At 42.0% G+C, this 19,305-nt stretch overlaps 1 protein-coding gene across 1 annotated transcript in view; it reads right to left on the reverse strand.

Moving 5' to 3' along the window:
• The window catches only part of TRABD2B (TraB domain containing 2B), a 260,817-nt gene that overhangs the window by 19,654 nt on the left and 221,858 nt on the right, over positions 1-19,305 (reverse strand). Inside the window, exon 6 of the mRNA XM_079314550.1 lies at positions 317-586. Within this exon, the coding sequence (XP_079170676.1) occupies positions 317-586 (270 nt within the window). The remainder of the gene's footprint in view (positions 1-316; positions 587-19,305) is intronic.

The following is a 19,305-nucleotide window of genomic DNA, read 5'->3' on the forward strand; positions in this document are numbered from 1 at the left end:
AAAAGACAAGTACAGAGCATTGTCTATTGGTTTTCCCCCTGTTTTTTACTCTGACAAGTGTTTGTTTCTGTATGTTTAAAATATTTTAAGCATTCAAGTTTTTTCCTCTTTGCTTTTTGATCAAACATGCCCATGACCATGCCTGTTTTACTCCCAGCTCTTCATTAGGCTACAAAAACATCATCTCACTTCCTGTGTCCCCCAGTTAGCCTTTGCCCAACCTTTCCTATGATTTAACTAACAAGAGCTGGGATTTGCAAAGAGCATGGAGTTAGGAAGGAGGGAGAGGACAGGGCCCACAGCAGCCATGACTCACCTGTCCTCTATCCGAACCCAGAGGTCATTGAACTGCCTCTGGCGATGGTGCTTGTGCTGCTTCTTGTGCCATTTCTTCTGCCTGCCAAACTCCTCCAGCTGGCTGATGCTGTCAGGCAACAGCAGGTGAGGAGACAGGCTGTCCTCTTCGTCCATCTGCTGTGGCTTCAGGGAAGGAGATGCCAGTGGCACCTGCTCAGAAAGCTGGACAGGGGGCAGGGCTGTCACCGAGGGTCCCTCCAGGGCTGGGCTTGTCTTTGTCATCCTTGAACTGCAAAACACAACGTTCAAATATGAGTAAAGGAGGAAGGGTGCCAAAACAAAGGTGAAAGCAGAAGACTGCACTGCTTGGTGGGTGCCCCTGGATGCTGAGAAGCTACACAAGGCTTTTGCTCTGGGGCAGCAAGTAAAGATAGCATTGGCATTTCCTAGGAAACTTCTGAGTAAGCACTTAAACAAAAAATGGGGAAATGCCAACAGATACTCTATTGCTGTTTTCTGGAATTCTAATGACTTCTTAGAGGCCTTAGAGTCTGTGGTAGGAGTCAATGTTGCCACCCCTGTTGGACTGAAGGTCGAATGACAAAACTTTCTCCAAGCTGGGAAATTACCCTATTTCAGGAAAACAGATACCTGAACAGAAACCAATCTTTAATTAACGAGACAGCTCAAGTTATCTCATTATCTTTTTTTTTTCTCCCAACTTTGCATTTGCTTTTGTAGAAAGCAAGTCATTGTTTTAGCTGCAACAAGAATTGTGTCTCCTCATCCAGTCAGGACTGGGGACAAGGAAGCCTAGGCTGATGACAGAAACATGGAAGCTTAGCAGCTGGGATGGGATATGTGAGACCTGAACTCCTGCAGGTAATGAAGAAAAAAGGGGTAAATGACCTGTCCAATGCCTCCTTGAAACAATTCTGCCAGAGCTCTTCAATCCTATCAGAAGTATTATGACTGGAATGATGCAGAAAAAGACCTTTTATTTTCATCTTCTAGAGTTTCACTGATTTTAGAAGAAAGTCAATATAAACTCTCTCCTTTGGTATGTAGCCATGTGAACTCTTTGTGAGCTAAGATAGCTGAAACAAAAATCTAATAAACCAGGACTGACATGAAGTTATTTTTCCCCCCTAACTTCAGCAGAAGTTCATATTGAGTCTTAATTGCAAGAAATTTTCCTGTCCCTGGGATGGGCAAATGAGTTGTACATACAGAAAATGAGAGAGAATTAATAGGCAATATGAAGCTGTGGTCTGCAAAACTATTTCTATTACATGGATGCTATGACTTTTATGACAGAAACAATTAAAGCCACGTGAAAGATTTTGCCTCCTGAGTGAAACCAGTAAGACATTTTAATGAAAAAGTAATAAAAAATCCTAAACTTCATTGGTGACAATGTACAAAATGTGCCGCAAGTGAAACCACATGTTTCATTTATGGAACATTTTGTTCTCTTCCAAAAGAGTCACATCTACTACTAATGGAAGCTTTTTTTTCTTTTTGATTTTCTTGAAGCCTGTTACAACACCAGTCCTGATGGTCACCTCTATTTCCACTGCATTGTGTTTCATCCAAAAGTCCTTCCAATACCTACTGATAATTAATTATTGTTGCCACAAGACTCACTGGCAAATACTACAGTAACTTTGTCACTTTTAACCAACATTCATGAATTGCTCCAGGGATCATGCAACAGATAGAGAGAAAAAGAAAGCTTTCTAAAACTAATTCTGAAATTCTCCATGGTTTGTTTTATTAATAAAACACACAAGAAAATCCCTTTTTTTTCTTCTTTTCCCCAGCATTCAGACTCCCACTGAGTCCTTTCCAAACTCATTCATACTCACTCCATGCTCTGTTTCATATCACTGATAGATCTGCTGGTTCTGAATTTTTTTCCCCATTAAGATTTTCTCTCATGTTTCATGTTGAGGGCGAATTTTACCCTTTGAGAGCTCCTGGTGCTCTCCAAAGCCTTTAAGAATTCCTCAGCTGTGGCACAGGCTCATGGCTGAAGCAAAGCCATCTCCAGACTCATGTACATGAAGAGGTGCTTACAGGGCTGCACTGGGAGGGGGTCTCTCAGGCCACAGTGGAGAGTTCTTAATTTTTATCCAACCATGATGGTGGATCAGTGAAGTATCAACGTCCAAATGCAGCTGTTTAGCAGCTTGGAGGATAACACAGTGTGAAGTTGGACAGGAGAGTTTAGGCAGTAGGAAGTTCCTGGACCAAGCACCTACAAACACCACGGGGCTGAGAGGGCATGGCACAGAGCTGTAGCCAAAATTTCTGCTTCCACTGACCTCCTTCTTCGTGGCTCATGCTCTGATCAGACAGTAACTCCCTGAGATGCTGCAGGCAGGAGCAGCCCCCATGTGCCAGCTCAAGGCTGGGGCTGCCCTTTGGTTCCCTGAGTGGTCTCAGGGATATCTGAACATGCACTTTCCCCCTTTTAACACCTACTATTTTCTTACACGTGTTTACCTTGCTCTGAGCTCCCCGTAAACTGGAACCAGTAGAGAGGTGTTTTTATGGGTTGTGATTTTACAAACCACTTAAGACGACTAGCAGCTCCCTTCTTATTAAAATTAATGACTTTGGGCATCAAAATCCCAGTGGTGGCTTTGAAAGTTTCTGGCTTAATTGTTTCCACTACCATCTCATGAGCCACAGGTTGTAAACTTGATATTTCAGAACATTCTTTGGGAAGAGAATAAATAAACACTGGAGAAACATTAAAATGCTGTAACCTAAAGAGGGTTATAAACTAACCACCAGCATGTTAGAGTTGAGTCAGGGGGAATAGATCCACTGTGGCAACTGCATATTGCATTTGGTTGATATTTATTCCATTATGCCTGCACTAATATTTTTTTAATAATTAGTAACTGCTAATAATTGCAGGCCTAAGAGGAATTTTTGAAAGTTGTATGTTGATGCATGCTTACTCCTTTAAAAGAAGAGAAAGTTTAGTTTTAAACTAATTTAATAAATCAGTTGCAATAATTATACTATATTAGATATAAAAATAATAATTATAATAATAATAATAATAAATGACAAATATTATAAAAATACAATTAATTCATTATCAACCTGGTTCCTTTCAAATATGACTGTTGTCCTACAGACATTCTATGAGAAGGAAAATCAAAACAGAATAAGGATACTTCATCCAAATATATTGCAAGAATATTTAAAGATGTTAATCTTTAAATTAGTGTAAGAAAGTTTTCTTTAGTGTAAGAAAGATTTCCTATGAGATGATCATTTCCCTATTGATTACAGTAAAAAAATTATTCACACAAAAGGCTCGAATTAATTAATATTCTGGATATTTTCCCCTAAGAAATGAAGGCAAACCCTGCCATCTGCAATCAGCTACCTGGACAATTGATCTCTGCATTATGTGAAGCTTTACTGTGAAATTCAACTGCTCATTTCATGGACTGTTTCGTGCCTTTCCCCTTTCTCAGTCTCTGTGCACTCTGTTAGCACAGCTGCACTGTATGAAACCATGGGGATATAATGGACTTTTTTTTCCATTCCTTCACTACTGCTGAGACAGCTTTTCAAGATACATAGTTATTTTTAAAGTCAGGGAAAAAGCAAGGCCAGTTTTCAGTTTGTGAGGCCACAGTGCCTTTTTTGAAGAAAGAGTGAGAAAGTACCACCCAAATATCTTGGTCCACACAAAGATCTCAGAGATTTTTCATGAATAACTTGATACAATTCCAGACTTAGAGGTTCCACCCATTTTTAAATGTATCATTCCCACACAGGGTGGTCTTGGAGAAATGAAAATTATTTCAGGCCCTTAGGTGGGTTTTTCTCATCTCTGACCTTAATTTCCTTCCCTGAGATGTACACTCCTGCAAAACAAGTTCTCCAAAACAACCAAGTCCAAATAAGAAAACTCTGGAGTCTTAAAGAATATCCTATGTGGTTTGGTCCTAAGGTACAGAAAACAGTGAAAACAGGAAAACATTTATTCCTGTTAGTTCTTGAAAACGCTTAATCCACAGACAAAGACCTCTGCGGTTTTCTTTCACTTCTGGTGAAATCTACCATCCTTTTCTAATTCTTTTCAAGAATTAAAAGAACAAAACAAAACATGCAAGCTGTTTGGACTGAGCTGGATGCTCCATTAGGCTGTCTCAGCATTTCTCTCTCTGCCTTGTGGTCTGCAGTGTCACTCTGTGCTGGCACTGACCACTGAAAACTGACTCATTGCTGGGATTTGTTAGGGCTATTGAGTGGATCTGCTCAGAAAAAATGACAGTGACACCATGATGCCCTGTATTGTATTATTTTTATAATTCCCAGGCTTAAAACTGCACAGGTCAGGCAGGGCAGACCCCAGAAACGCTTCTGCCCTGATTTGTCAGAGTAACACCAGCAAGGTTTGGACTGAGTCCCATCAAAGCTCCCCATGGGCTTCCACGGCCGGGGAGGAACTTGCCCTTGCTGTATGCCTTTGCTGATGACACACATCTTCCAGACAACGAAATCATCCATCTAATTCTTTTCAGCAATCTTGCGGTAACATCTCTGTTCCCTCAGATATGCGCAGAATCTTCCGAAACCCCAGCCTGCCAATTTGTGATTTGCATCCTGAACTTTGCAGCAGGAGCAATGGAAAAGCTTTGCTCCGGAGACTGCCGTGCTTTGCAGGGGCTTCCAAGCACAGCAACACCACTGAGGTTTTGTTGCTTCAGTTCTCAGAACTGTCAGACAAGGGGAGATTTTGTTCCATCAAGAAAGAAGCTGCAGTGATAGCAAGGAATGTGTGATGTGGCAGCTCCATCCTCGTGCCACCGCTGCGGGGATGCAGCCGCTGAGGGCCAGGCAGCGAGCTAAAAGCCTTTTATTGAGGATGGAGTCTCATAAATTCCACTTGGGGTGTCTTTGTGCAGGCAGGAATTCGTCAGCCCCTCGCCTGCACCCTCGCCCCCCTGGCCACAGGCCCCAGAGACATCTGCTCCTGGCCTTGCTTTCCTGCAGCTCTCTGACACAGTCATGCACACCCACAGCATGGGCACCACAATGTCCCATCCCATGAGAGGCTTTACTTTTTTTCCCCTTCTTCCACGCTAGGATGAAGCTCAGACATTGAAAGCTCTTGTGAGAGAAGCAAACAAAAGAACAGAAAAGCAGGCAGAAATCCTGACCCAGGCCAGCACAGCTTAAAGGACCCCTGCCCAGTGATGGGAAGTGTGGATTGAGAGCACAGACTCACATAACCAGGTGACACCATGGACACAACGCCCTTCAAGATGAAAAGCATACATATATTTTACTGCAAAAGAGAGTAACTGCAAAGCAGTGATCAGAGAGTTAGATTCTCCCCATATTTAAACTTTATCTGAGCTGCTTCAGGCTAAGTGCTGTAAATTACTCAGGATGAATTTGGGCTCAAGAGACAGTGAAAGAGAAATCCCTGATTCCTCCTGTGAAATCCCCAATTATCCACTCACCTGATCAGCTTAATTATAATGAAGTTATTTTATTTAGAATGTAGTTGCCTAAGGCCTGTACACTGAAGTTAAAACTTCTTAACAGAATTTGGAAACAAAGCTGTTTTTTCATTTTTTTGCACCATAGTCAACTACATCTCATGAGCACTTAAATTAGGTTAAGTAGTTAAATTAGATTACAGTCCACCCCAAACTTGGATGGTATCTCTGTGCTCTGAATCCATGTCAGACAATTTCTCTGGGAAGAATCACTGTTGCTCAAGAACTGTAACCTTAGTTCGAAAGCAGATTTAGTCCTCAGCACACACACACACATACATGTACAACTCTGTGCATAGATGAAATTAAAAGTTTGTGATATCAAGATATTCACATGGACTGTAATGTTTTCCTTCCCACTTTGAGCAACTATAAAGTAAGAGGAACAAGTAAAACTTTTGTTATGTATTCTGTTTCATTAGAAGTGGAGCTGGTCTAAGGCACAGGAGAAGAAATGCAAGCTTTCTGCACTTGAGAGGCTGAATCTGCTGAAAAAAGAGAGGGCAGCTGTAACATTTGTAACGTGTCGTTTCCACATTTTCATGTGAATTCTTTCAGAAAACTCAAAATGTTTCATTTCAGCATTTTCTGAACAAAGCTTCTAATTTTTTTTAGTCTTCTGTTTTCAAAGACTTACATGCTACAAAGTGCCCTTTTTTGTTCAGAAATTGATCTCAATTAAAAAGAAAAACCCAACTAATACATAAAACTGACAAAACCCAACAAAACTCAATTCCTGCCTTCAAAAGCATCCTCAAAATGTTCCATTTCAAATTGCTCTGAACTTATTTTCCCTTCTCGATTTTTTGGTTCAGTTATTGAACTCAATAATCCTTTGTTTATGAATCTTTCATGAAAACTCTGAGAGCTGCACACTCCAGCCCCAGAGGATGGGCTGTGCCCTCAGAGGAAGGATGGGTTGACCCTTCAGTCTTGTTTCCATTTTCCACATAAATAGAAAATAAGAAACTGCTCTGCTCATGGTGCACAATCCTCACCTCAGGCTCTACTCCCTAAATCTCCACAGCCAATTTATTATCAACTTAAGAATTTAGTGCTAAGCTATTTCTGCCTGGGTAGTTCAGCTTAAGCAAAATATTCACCATATAGAAACTTTTGGTGCCCTGATGTCTTATGGAGTTTAAAGCTCCTTGGATAGAATCCCTATCCCATAGGTCTGGATGTTTTTTTTCCTGCTCAGGCATCCTGGTTCAACATGGGAGCACAGAGATGCAGCTGTTCTGGGACACCTGGAAGTCTCCTTCACAGAGGGGAGAGAGGTCTTCACATTCAAATTACAGCTCTGTATGTCCATGCAGCACCCCAAGGCCTGCTACACAAAGTTAACTGAAATGTTTTATTGTCTTATAATAAACTTTTGATGGCTGAGTTTGCCATGAATTTTAAGCAGTTGACTGACAAACAACCAAACCAAACTGGCTGCTCGATTTGATTCCACAGTAGAATTACAGCTAATATACAAGTGTTTGTACCTTACTCATTTACAATCCAAATTGAGTTCTGCTTCCAGATTGTCTCTACTGGGAATTAGTTTCCCTTCTTTGCTGGATCCTCCAGAGAGAACATCTATCTGCAGAAGTCCATATTCTCTATAATATTTTAAAATAAAAACTCTCTACAGAGACACAGCTGAGCAAGGCACCAAATGCTTAGCTTGAGGGACTACAACATTTTCACTGACTTCAGATTGAAACTAAGGGCAGATTATTCACTGTTTGCCTGTTGCTGTTTCCTGTGCTTCCCTCTGAAGTTGAGTCCTGGCTGAAGTGAGGTATTGGGTGGATCACAGATCTGTGCAACCACAGCAACTTGAGTTCCTGAAGTACCTTGTTCAGTCAAGGCTCTTCCAACAGCAAGACACAGGTAACGTGGGTTCACAAAGCTGCTATCACCAGAAGGAGAGAGACACACACCACTTAAATCTAGCAGAAGGCTTAAGTGTGGAACCAAAGAGTCACAAGAAGACCATGTCTGCAAGAGACTCCACATTTCTGTGACACTAAATCCACTTTCCTTCTCTGTAGCCAACACTGCAAAACATCTGATCTGCTCAGCCACTCATGGCTGCTGGGCTAAAAAAAGGAACACAGAGACACTGACTTTCTCCAAAATATTGTTAGAGCCCATTGGCCTTGCTCATATCACAGTGTCTGAGTGTTTCCAAGAAAAGAACGAAAGTGTTGTCAGAGTCTCCATTCAGGCAACACTCCAGCCTGTCTGTGGGTATTTTCACTGCACATGAATGGACAGAGCCCTCGAAACGTGATGAAGGCAGAAGAGTTCTCCCTCCAAACCCCACTTGCTTTAATGTCTAATGCTGTTCTGTCAACTCTAATGCTAATGGACTTCACATAATGTCTCTCTGTGCATCAGCCTCATGTCACAGAGGGTTCCCTCTCTGTATCAAGTCATGCTGATGAAACTGCTTGTATCAAATGCTCATTTCTGTCTGACAAAGCCATCCTTCACTAAAATTCTTCATTAACAAAGCATGCACATTGCTGCTGAAACCTAAAGGAAGAAAAGAAGGTTTTATATTCTCTTTTTGAGTGTGGTAATTGAAACTTATGAGACCAGACCTTGAATAACTAGGAGGCATGTGAGGCCATAGCAGAGACTGATTTTTAATGAACTCAGGCAAATCTCACTGTCTAGTTATCAAGAATAGGCTCCAGGTCTTCCCTCCTTAAAACAGGAAAACTTGCACTGACCCCAGAAAATATCTCTCCTTCACTGAAATGTCTATGATCATTATTTTTATTGGAACACTTAAGAATCCCAGAACTAAATTCTACATTCATTAAAGAGCTCCATCTCAGCAAGCTGACAGGTAAAGGGTGTGAGACAATGACAAACAGTACAAAGGTGACAATCCCTGCAGCCTCACTCCCTAACTCTGTTGGAGACCTCATTGCCCAGGAGCTCTAGGGGCTCACCCACCTCCATTATATGTGCATATCTGTTTGTTTGTTTGCCTTGAAATGCTTTATCTAAGTGCCAGTCGTCTGAGAGGGTATCACAGCTGAGTATTTGTGGCTATGGAAAAACATGACTATGACAAGTGTAACAGATGTCAGAGACTCAGAATTATGCCTGGCATCTGGCACAGGTTCCAGCAGTCATGTTAGCTTCTTATCACTGCACAAAGCTGAACACTGAGAGTGCCCAAACTAGGACTTCTCATGAGGTGGTGCTGTAATACAGCTCCAACTGCAGGGAACTCAGTGCTGTTGAAATGATGCCCATCTGAGATGTTTTAATTTAAACTGCAGGACGACTCATCTTGCACTCTTTCTACAATGAGAGTGAGCGCTTGGGGCTGGCCCATAACCCTGTAAACTCTGAACAGAAGAGGAGGCTACTCTGTCCTTCTGGTGCCTTCCTTTTCTAGTAAGAAGTCTGTTGTTCACAGACTGACCAGGGCTTCCTGGAAAGGCAGGAGAGGTAAAGAAGGAGGCAAGTGCAATAGTGCACCCCAGTATTGAAAGAAGAAGAAAACAAAATCAGTCTCCAACTCCATCACCTCATTTAAACCACTTCTGGTTGCCTATGGATTTCATTTGATGCCTTTCTCTGACATGAGAGGGAATTGCTGACCATTTAGCAATGACTGCAATCAGTTTGAATGCTTGAATACATAGAAATTGCCCGAAATTCATGGCTGCATTTGTGAAACAAACAAATGAAACCCTTGTTACCTCTGTTTTCTATGTCTATGTCCTTTCTCCTTAAGGGAAATGTTTCTAAAATTGCCTCAGCGATTTAAAACCTCAGTGCCTGCTAAATGTCAACAGAAGCTGCAAATCCCACCTAAAATTTAATATACATACAAATCTGATACAAGTGCAAAATTACCATTTAACATTAGCAAGAAACCCCATAGCTCTAGGGAAGAAAGATGATTCCTTTGTCACAAACTCAAAGCAAGGTTTGCAAAATGGTGGCAAAAAGTGAATCTGTATCTGTCTGCATTCACTGACTGTAGATCAACAAGTGGAACCACAGGCTGCTCCTGGGAAAAGGTCTTCAGCCTAGGAGGCACCATGGAGGAAGAATGGAAGGCACTCAGCAAAAGCAAAGTGGAGTCAGAGGTGAGGACACAATGAGGTCCTTCAGACTGGCACCTGCCAGGACAAGAGAAGCGGAGGGAGAGCCACCACTGACCTGGACCAAACCACCACCACTGTGACCCCACTGTTACACAGCCTTGGTTCTTGGCATTGCCGATTTCAAAAATCAGCTTTTTCTCTCCAAAGTTCATGGAGGGACTTCTGGATCTTCCTTGGGATGGAATATGATGCCTTGGCTCTGTGGGTGCTAGGAATAATTCCTTAGAATTACTTAAAATGCCACAAATGCAGACAATGTTACAACCTAAACCCACTACAGTAGCAGAGATTTACTGCTCTCTTTGTAGATTCACAGAATTGTTTAGGTTGGAAAAGACCTTTAAGATCATGGAGTCCAACTGTTAACCCAGAACAGCAATGTTCACACTAACCATGTCCCTGAGTGCCACATGTACACACCCTTTAAATCCCTTTAGTGATGGTGACTCCACCGCTTCCCTGGGCAGCCTGTTCCAATGTGTGGCAACCCTTTCTGTGAAGAAATTTTTCCTAATATCTAATCTTAACCTACCTGGCACAACTTGAGGTCCTTTCTTGTTCTCCTACTGCTTGTTATTGGGATAAGAAACCAACTCATACCTCAGTAAAACCCTTTCAGGTAGCTTTAGAAGGCAATAAGGTCTTCCTTGAGCCTCCTGTTCCCTGGGCTAAACAATGTCAGACAGTTTATTTCTAGCAATGTTTTCTTTCCCTTTCCGAAATCAGGAGGAGACAATACCACAAAAGCATCTGAGATCCATGTGAACCTTGTTTATCCACTGTGGATTGGGATTTACATTCCAGGGGTATAAATGAACCCAGAGACGCAAAGATGTGGGCGCACAACGTTATTAAACCCTTGAAGATTATCCCAGTCTCACTCAATAACAGAATCTTTCCTTAATGACTCTGGCATGGATATGAACTGCAGCCTTTAACAGAGCTCAATGCCAACAGAAACCAGCAGATCTGCCGAGGCTTTATCGTTTTTCTTCAGCGGAGGGGGAAAGTGTTTATCTGGGAAGCGGTTCACATCACAGACAATAGGAAACTGTTCAGCTTTCCACAAATAGGCTGGTGTGCAACTCCCTAGCACTCTCCAAGGAAAACTTTGGAACACTGGCCATGTCTTTCCAGCAGGGATTTCATGCAAAGTAGGTAATGCCCCACATCCTTCATCCTGATTTATTCCCGCTTCATTCACGTTTCACTGCACTCACTTCAAACACAACACGAGGCTCATCTCTGAACGTGCACTTTGATCACTGGGGACTCCAGATTGGTATTGGCTCTTCAGACATAAACAGGGATGTGCTGCCCAGAGGAATTTCTGGGACTGCCTTCATTTTGGCAAGAGCAATGTGGAAATGTGAAGCTGGGGTCATATGACAGGAGATGCAAATCTAGTTGCCAGACAGAGCACTGGGTACTAAAGCACTTGGAGCCTGTCTGTGACTCTGCTGGTGAAGTGCTACAGGTTAGCAGGAAAGTGTTACTGCTCCTGAGCTGACTGGAAGTCAATGGAGACAGAGTTCAGTGTGCTCTTTCCCACAAGTGAGAGCACCAAATTGTGTCTCTTCCTCTGCAAGCCGCCACCAGCAGAGAGGGGCACTGTGGAATTGTGAACTGTCCCATACAGCAGTAGGAACAGGAAATATCCCAAATTTAGTCCTTCTGTCTGCTCTGGCTCCCAGTAGAACCAAATGTTTTCTTGATGAAGTGACAAAAGTTATGAACATGGTGTAAATTTACACTTAATTCTTGATGCTGATGAAAAATCTTGTGCTATGGTGGGGCTACATGAGGCAGACAGATGGGCATAGCCAGGTCCACAGTGGCCATGAGGGGGTGAATCCTCCAGCTGCTTCTCCTGACCAACATGAGCCTCTGACAGTGGCAGAAGATCCAGTTTTCACAAGCAGAACAACTGCATTATGTGTAGCTGCCTGCCTAAGCAAGAGGTCAGTGAGGAGACACAGAAAATTCAGTTTTTACCAGGCACTCCCTGTGCCCCAAACTTCCTAAATTTGCACCTCACCTATGAGTCCCAAAACCGGATTACTGTAGTGGTGTGTTCTTAGCAATCACAATTGCAAGAAACTGTCTTTATTCAGGAAGCTCTTCCATCCTATCACTTGACAGCCACTGTACCTACATCCATCTACAGCATCTGATCAATTTTTCCTCCCTCCTGTTTCTGTTCACAGGTTCATTTTTCATTCTTTCTGGAATGCAGAACATTTGGGAGTGTAGATGGGAAACCAAAATCTTTCAACACCCACTAATAGAAATTTGTTTTATTAATTAACTTTGTGGGAAGAAAAAAAAGAGAGACCTGATCCTCTGCTCTGAAATCATGAATCACTGTGGAAGAGAAAACATGTCCTCTGAGGCACCTGAGGCCACTTCAGACAGAATGAGTGACTGAGCTGCTTCCTTGGAAAGTCCTGACTCATCAACCACAGCAGTTTAATCCCCAGGAAATGGGAAACACATTGGCATGATGTTCACTTGCATGGAGCATAAAGTCCAGAGAAGGATGAGACTCCAAAGGTACTGGAGATCAGTTTAGCTTGTGGAAGGATTTTAAAACCTAAATGCCTCTCTGAAGTATATCTGATCTGGATCTGGGTACTGTATTCCCAACACATGATTTCCTTGATGAATTAAACTCTTTACAAACTTTACAGATTGCATATGAATTTACTTTGACTTCTCATAAAAATGATTCAGTGATCAAGACACAAAAATGCATTCTGGCTTGTAAGGTATTTACTGTGACAAGTGCTTCATAAATTCACCATCCTTAATTTACTGTTACAAGAACTTACTCTTCTTGGCATTCCTGCTCCTTCTACTAGCACTGAAATAGGAGAAAGGGCTGATGTACATGGATCTCAGCCTGGCCCTTCACCATGCTCTCCTAAAGGGACACTCACACAGTCATTTCAGAACCAAACCAAGTTGTGGCCAGCATGAAGTCACCTGGCTTGGCTGAGATACTATGAGTTGTTAAAAGTGAGACTATTTTTGCACCAAAATGGGCAAGAAATGCTACAAAATCACACCCCATAAGTACATTAGAGTGACTTTCTACTTGTGGGGGCAATTCAAAATGTTTCAGTAAATTTCAAAGCTTGCCACAAAAAGATCCACCCACAGGAGTCATTGGGTCATGCCACCAGTCACATAACAGCATTCTGGAGGGCTTCTAACTCCATTTAAACTCCAAAGAATGTCCTTATGAACACCTGATCACTCATGAAAGAGTATTTCTCAGTAAAATTCACTGTAAAATACTGTATCCTTAACTTTTGGACTATTACTGAAGGAACTTTAGGTAAAAGTGTCAGTGAGAAAAGTCACTGACTTCCTTTCTTCCTGGTCCATTTTTAGGAACTTGTGCATTGTAAAGAGCTCCCTGAAAGCTAAATTACTCCACTCATGCTGAATCAAGCAGCTCTATCGACTGAAGCAGTCACAGAGCTCTTGCTGAAGGAAAACAAGTCAGCCCTGGATGTGGAAAAGCTCTCTGTCCTAACGTGTGAGGTCTCTTTGCCTGACAATGTGACAGTGAAGGTAAGGGCAGTTGGCACTGCAAAGGCAGAGTGACAGCAAACAGAGCACAAACTTCCTCAGATAAACCACATCTTTGCAAGCACACCACAGCACTTGATACCTTTGTGCCCCTCGAGCTGTTACAAAGTGCAGCTGCACTTCAGCCCAGATTGATATCACCAGGGTGGAGGCCATCAATCCACAGGACAAGTGCAGGCTGAAAACACAAACAAAGTCACACAACCTCACTGTCCCAGTGCTGGGGAGGGGATGCTGCAGCTTTCCCAAAGGCTTAAATGAGCCTAGTGACACATCTCACAAAATGACTAACCATCTAAAATTAACAACCATTAATAACCATCTTGATGAGCCACCTAAAACCAGCCAGACACCAGCAAGCAAGCTGGGCCAGTTGTCTGAAGATGCCCATGAGCCTACTTTGGAAAAGCCAGTGTTTTCACTTGGACTGTAGAAGGCATCTGCACAACTGTGTGAACATACTCTGAGTTTTCCACCAACTCCCTCAGGCTCCTCATAACTGAAGATGGGAGAGGATCAGCAACCATCTCATATTAACAATGACCTCTAAAAGCTACTGGCACTGATGGAAGCCAACAACTTCAGTGCAAGTTGGATCAGCTTTATCTCCAATAACTATAAACCAAAATTTTCATCTCATATTCATGACCTGAGGTGAAAAGATCTGCATTAGAGTTGGCTGGAAGCACAATGAGGATGAAAAATCAGCTTCTCCTGTGGAAACAAGAACTCTGAAATTTGGCTAGGAAATAAGGTAAGAACTAGCTCTGAACTTTTGAAGTCTCCAAGGCTCTGTAAGTTTACTATTAGAGAGTTTATGGAGTATGAGATACAGATCTCCTAAAACTGATAGGCTGCAGATCAGCAAAAAAAAAAAATCTTAGAAACCTTAGCACTGGCTTCAGGACAGCTCAGCAAGCAAGCTGCCCTTGAGCAAAAAAGAAGCAAGCCCGGGTTTCCCCAGAGGCCCCGTTCCCAAGGAACAGAATTATATAGAATATGAAACAATTTTTTCAAAAGAAACCAGAATTTTTGCCAAGGATAAAATCTGATTATACAGCAAAGCGAATGTCCCATTGGGAGAACTAGTCAAGCATGAAATTCCTGAGAAGTTGTGTTCTGTATTCTTACTCCAACACCATGAACTATCTTGTTCTTTCCCAGATTTTTTTGGTAACAAGTTTCTAAATTCCATTCTCTCAGAAGGTGTTAGTGTCTAAAGGTGGCCTAAAGCACACACAGATACACTGTCCCTAAGTAATGTACTACTCAGGAAGTGACAGGATAATTCAATTTCTGTTGCTGAGAATTTTTAAGTTGACTCTCTTCTCTACCACGTTTTGGTGACCTTCTTCCATGCTTTTCTCCCTAAGAGTTACTTTGGCTGGCTTAGGCTTTGTGGCTGTAAAGTAGACACAGAGACAATTAAGTTCCAAAGGAGGATATTTTAAAGGCACCCAGGAACATGAAAATGTAACGTGCATATTTTCATGGCTAAGTACTTTAAGCATTGAGTAGTCATATTCTTCAATGCTAGATGAGGCAATAAATTCACCAATTCATGCAGATGAACCCCATTTAACCGCTATGCACCTCTTACTGTAAATGATGCTGTCAGAGAACCCCCTGAATAATGGACTCACTTTTCTTCTCAGGGAAGAGAGCTAGTGATGTGAGTATGATCTCTGGCTCAGATCAAGTGAAAGATCCAAAGGTTTACAAGAGGTTTAAGAAAAACTGTCATATCCCAATGGGGAGATTATTCCACCCACATTTAAAAATAAGGGTGCATTTTTCCCTCTATTAGAAGAGATGGGATCCAGAATCTACCTTTCTCAGTTCTTTTTTTCTCAATTAATCCAGTTGTTTCCAATTAAAGTGTCACAGCTCTTGTAATATTTTTTTTTTCCACTTGTGTATTTTCTAAATGAACTTTTACTTATTTCACAACAACTTTAACATTCCCCCTAACACATCCCAAAAATTAACAGCTATGCAGAGTAGAGCAACCCTGACCAGCTGGCATGAGAAAGCTGAACCTGTGCAGGCATCCCAAGGAACTTGGCAACTCCTGGGAGACTCCTCAGAGGGCATCTGTAACTTCCTGGGATCTCCTAAACTGGGTTTACCAAACTGGGGCTGTGGGGAATGTTGTATCAAACATTCTTCTCCATTCTGTCCATCACCTTGAGAGGGTTAGGAGTGAAATGGCAGCATCACTGTGTGGATGGAGTGCTTGCATCCCATGGGGAAGGAGAGAGCATTCCTAGGGGAGCAGAGAGCTCCACCCTGGGACAACAATGAGTAGCAGAGCTAGGGTCACACCTGTAGGATGCTACAGGAGAAGGGAGGGAGGAAGCTCTTTGCTTCAGACAGAAGGACAGGAGTAAGTTACAACAGCAAAGACACGTTGCTTCAACTGGAACAGGAAGTGCAGGGGTAATTATTTTCTCCAGCAGAGCCCTGAGAGTTTACAATAAACTCTCAAACTCTCACACAAGCAGACAGAAAACTTGTGCTGCATTCTTTGATTTGTCCTGAGCTCCCTGATTGAGGGAAAGCAGCACTGATGCCACCCTCAGAGAGCAGGCTGATGAAGTGAGCACTGTGCATGCTCTCCTGGTGTGCAGCACGGCAGCGCTTGGCACGTGGCAGAAGGTCAGAGCTGATTCTGAGAACCAGCAACAACACAGTCATCATGGACACAGGTGCTTCCTGGACTGATCTTGCAGTTTGGCCGCTTCCAGTTAAATGTGAAGCAGCTGTGGCCCTTTATCTGCTCAAGTCACTGGAATCTATCTAAGGGGAAACTTTCTCCCATCTCCTTCTCCCAACCCCAAGCACGCAGCTCTGTTTTCTGAAGACAGAGAAGAGCAGGGACAGCCAGTTGGCAAAACTCCACAAAAAAAGAAGTTGCCTTTCTTATCTCAGGGCAAAGCAATGAGATATTGATTCAGCCACTAATTTTCCAATGCCTTTATCTGGGGACAAGGATGACAGCCAGCAAAATAAGAGGCAAATATGAACACTGCTGAAGGCTGTCACGCAAACAGATCCAGGACACTTCCCTCAGGCAACAAAATGAACAAATTAAGCCAATGTGAGAATAAGTTCTCATGTGTTTATGGCATTGTTCTGCATGATGAATAGAACAGGGTTTCTTTTACAGAAAGGGATTGAGCTTTAAAGAAGGTGTTTTCAATAGCCAGCTGGTGGAATTCTGGAAGAGGCACAGGAAGGTCAACACTGGGCCACCAGTCAGATCAACAGGAGGAGCCAGGAGATTTCAGAAATCCAGTCACTAAGAGCACCCAAACAGCTCCACATCAGCTAAATGCACTTTATATAAACTTTCTTTGCCAGTTGACTGATTCTGGAGCCATCAGACCCCTCTATCAGACAAGATCTCACTTTATTTTTCCCCAGTACCTTAGGAAAGGGAGGTTTTGGCTCAAATTTGTGCTTGTCACTAGACAACAGAAACGTGAGACTCTAGGTATTCAGTTTGGTTGGCTTAAAGAGCAGCCATTTCACAACCCATGCTTAGCATTTTGGACAGAGGAAGCCAACAGAATTCTGGCTTTACCCAGTCTGTATGCAACTGAGAGCACAAACAGCTTTAGTCTTTGTCCTGTTTCACTCTCCCCAAGGCTTTTCTTTTTCTGATACATAGGAAAAGTGCAAGTTATTTTCTACAAAAGGGATTCTCTTGCCCTTTCTAAAACCAAAATAGATGGCAGAGTTTAAACATCATACCAGACTACACTCCACCTATTTATGGTAATGCTGCTGAATTATTGTTGAATAAAGATCAGACTGCTAATCATGTCAATAATAGCAATAATCATACTCTTCTGGGAACAGAGAGATTAAAGAAAATGACCATTTGCTTTTTTGGCAAGGTAGTAAGTAGGACATAGCATGAGTATTTTGCTAAAGTTACTTTCATATAATGTGGCTTCTTACTTAACCTGAGAAAAATTGTCCTGAAACTCACTGTCAAGGAATCATTGATATTCATCCAAAACCACCCTCAAATTCAATCTGATATACTTTCAAACATTCCTATGTGCCAGCTCGAACTGTTCCTCTTCATTCTTCTGCATACAGTCTGTCCACAACACTTTTTTTTAATTCCCTTTGCTAAAACATAAGCATGCAGCTGCTTCAGTTTTTTTTCCAACCCTTGCATTTTTTCCATGTGCTGTCTAACCCCCCCAAACTCCACACTAGAATCCAGCTGATCTTCCCTGAACACTATCCAATTTTTCAATTGTCAATGCCAGAATGCAATGCAGTGGGCTTGACTCCCTTATACAACTTATTTGGAAGTAAAGCAGAAATGTCTCTTTTGGGCTTGAGAACAGGAGAGAAATACCTCTTCATGTATGGCTCCACAAGAATCAAGATTAAAATATCTCTGTAACCTCTGTAACCAAGAAAACAATTTCTACTTTGCAAGCAGCTGAAAATTTGTTGAGCTTCTATTTGCTTATTCTATGTATATATTTTGTTACTACAGTCACTATAGCAAAATGGTTCCTCTTCTGGATCTTTCGACTATTTTTATTTCGTCTTTTAAAAAGGAAAAAGAGTAAAAAAAAGAAGGCTAAACAAAAATCCAAGGCTCCTTAAGACTCTCAATTACAGCAACATGACAATATAACATAAACATTAACAACACAGCAACTATTAAGTTGTCGTGCTATCACAATGTCGTACTGTGTTTGGCTAGACTTTTTTTGCAGCTCACCCAGAATCATAAAACACAAGACAAAATGTTTTGCAGCAACCTCTTCACTTCTCAGAGGGAGCCCCAAGCACTTCTGATAGCTACAGCCCCAGTTACAGGAAAATGACAATACAGTCCCTGATGTGCAATTTAGAGATTTTTTTTCTTCTAAAGGCAGAAAGCTGTTTCCTGTAAATATATTCAAATGCTCTTTATTCACAATTTCTACAGTTTTCTGCTGTTTTTGCACCTTGATTAAAATCAGTCTTGTAGCAACTCTGGACTTTTTTGCTAGGCAATTTATTTTTCTTTCTTTGCTTTCATCTAGAACTGGTAGATCCACCTTATCATCAGACCACAGGAAGCAGAGCATCTAATCACAGAGCATCATCTCAGAGCATCTAACCCTTGTGGGGGGCAACCATGGGTTCTCTCTCAACTCCATCCAGTATTCCTGCACAACCATTTCACTAAATAAACAAACAAACAAACAAACAAATAAATAACCAGAACTTTAATAAAGTTCTGTACATTCAATGTTCAGAGCAGACCCCACTGGAATTAGGATTCTAGTCCAGGCAAACCTGCCCAACATGATGTTCTGGAGCTGGGAACACACACATTGATCTAGGCAGAGTTAAAGCCCTTTTGCTTTTGGGTGCATTTTCCCCAGGGATTCAGAGTTTTAGGGAAGACATCATGAACAAGAGACACTGCTGCCAAGGCAGGGGAATGTGCACACAGAGGTGCCCCACTCTGCAAATAAGTGAACATTAAGCACTGGCTTTGAGTCAAGTTTCCTGCCCCATCCTTTATTTCAAGTCTGTGATGATGTGTACAGACATAGCCTAACACCAGAGAGCAGAGACTATTCTTGGACTTCTCTCACACTACTGCATCTTTAGTTCTTCTCAAGGACTTGCAATAGCCAATAAATTAATAGTTTCACAATTTCCAGTTGAAACACTTTTCATGGGAAGATGATACTTTCAACTAAATGAAAATTGCT

Source organism: Erithacus rubecula (assembly GCF_903797595.1).
Source record: "Erithacus rubecula genome assembly, chromosome: 10".
In the NCBI taxonomy this organism is placed as follows: Eukaryota; Metazoa; Chordata; class Aves; order Passeriformes; family Muscicapidae; genus Erithacus; species Erithacus rubecula.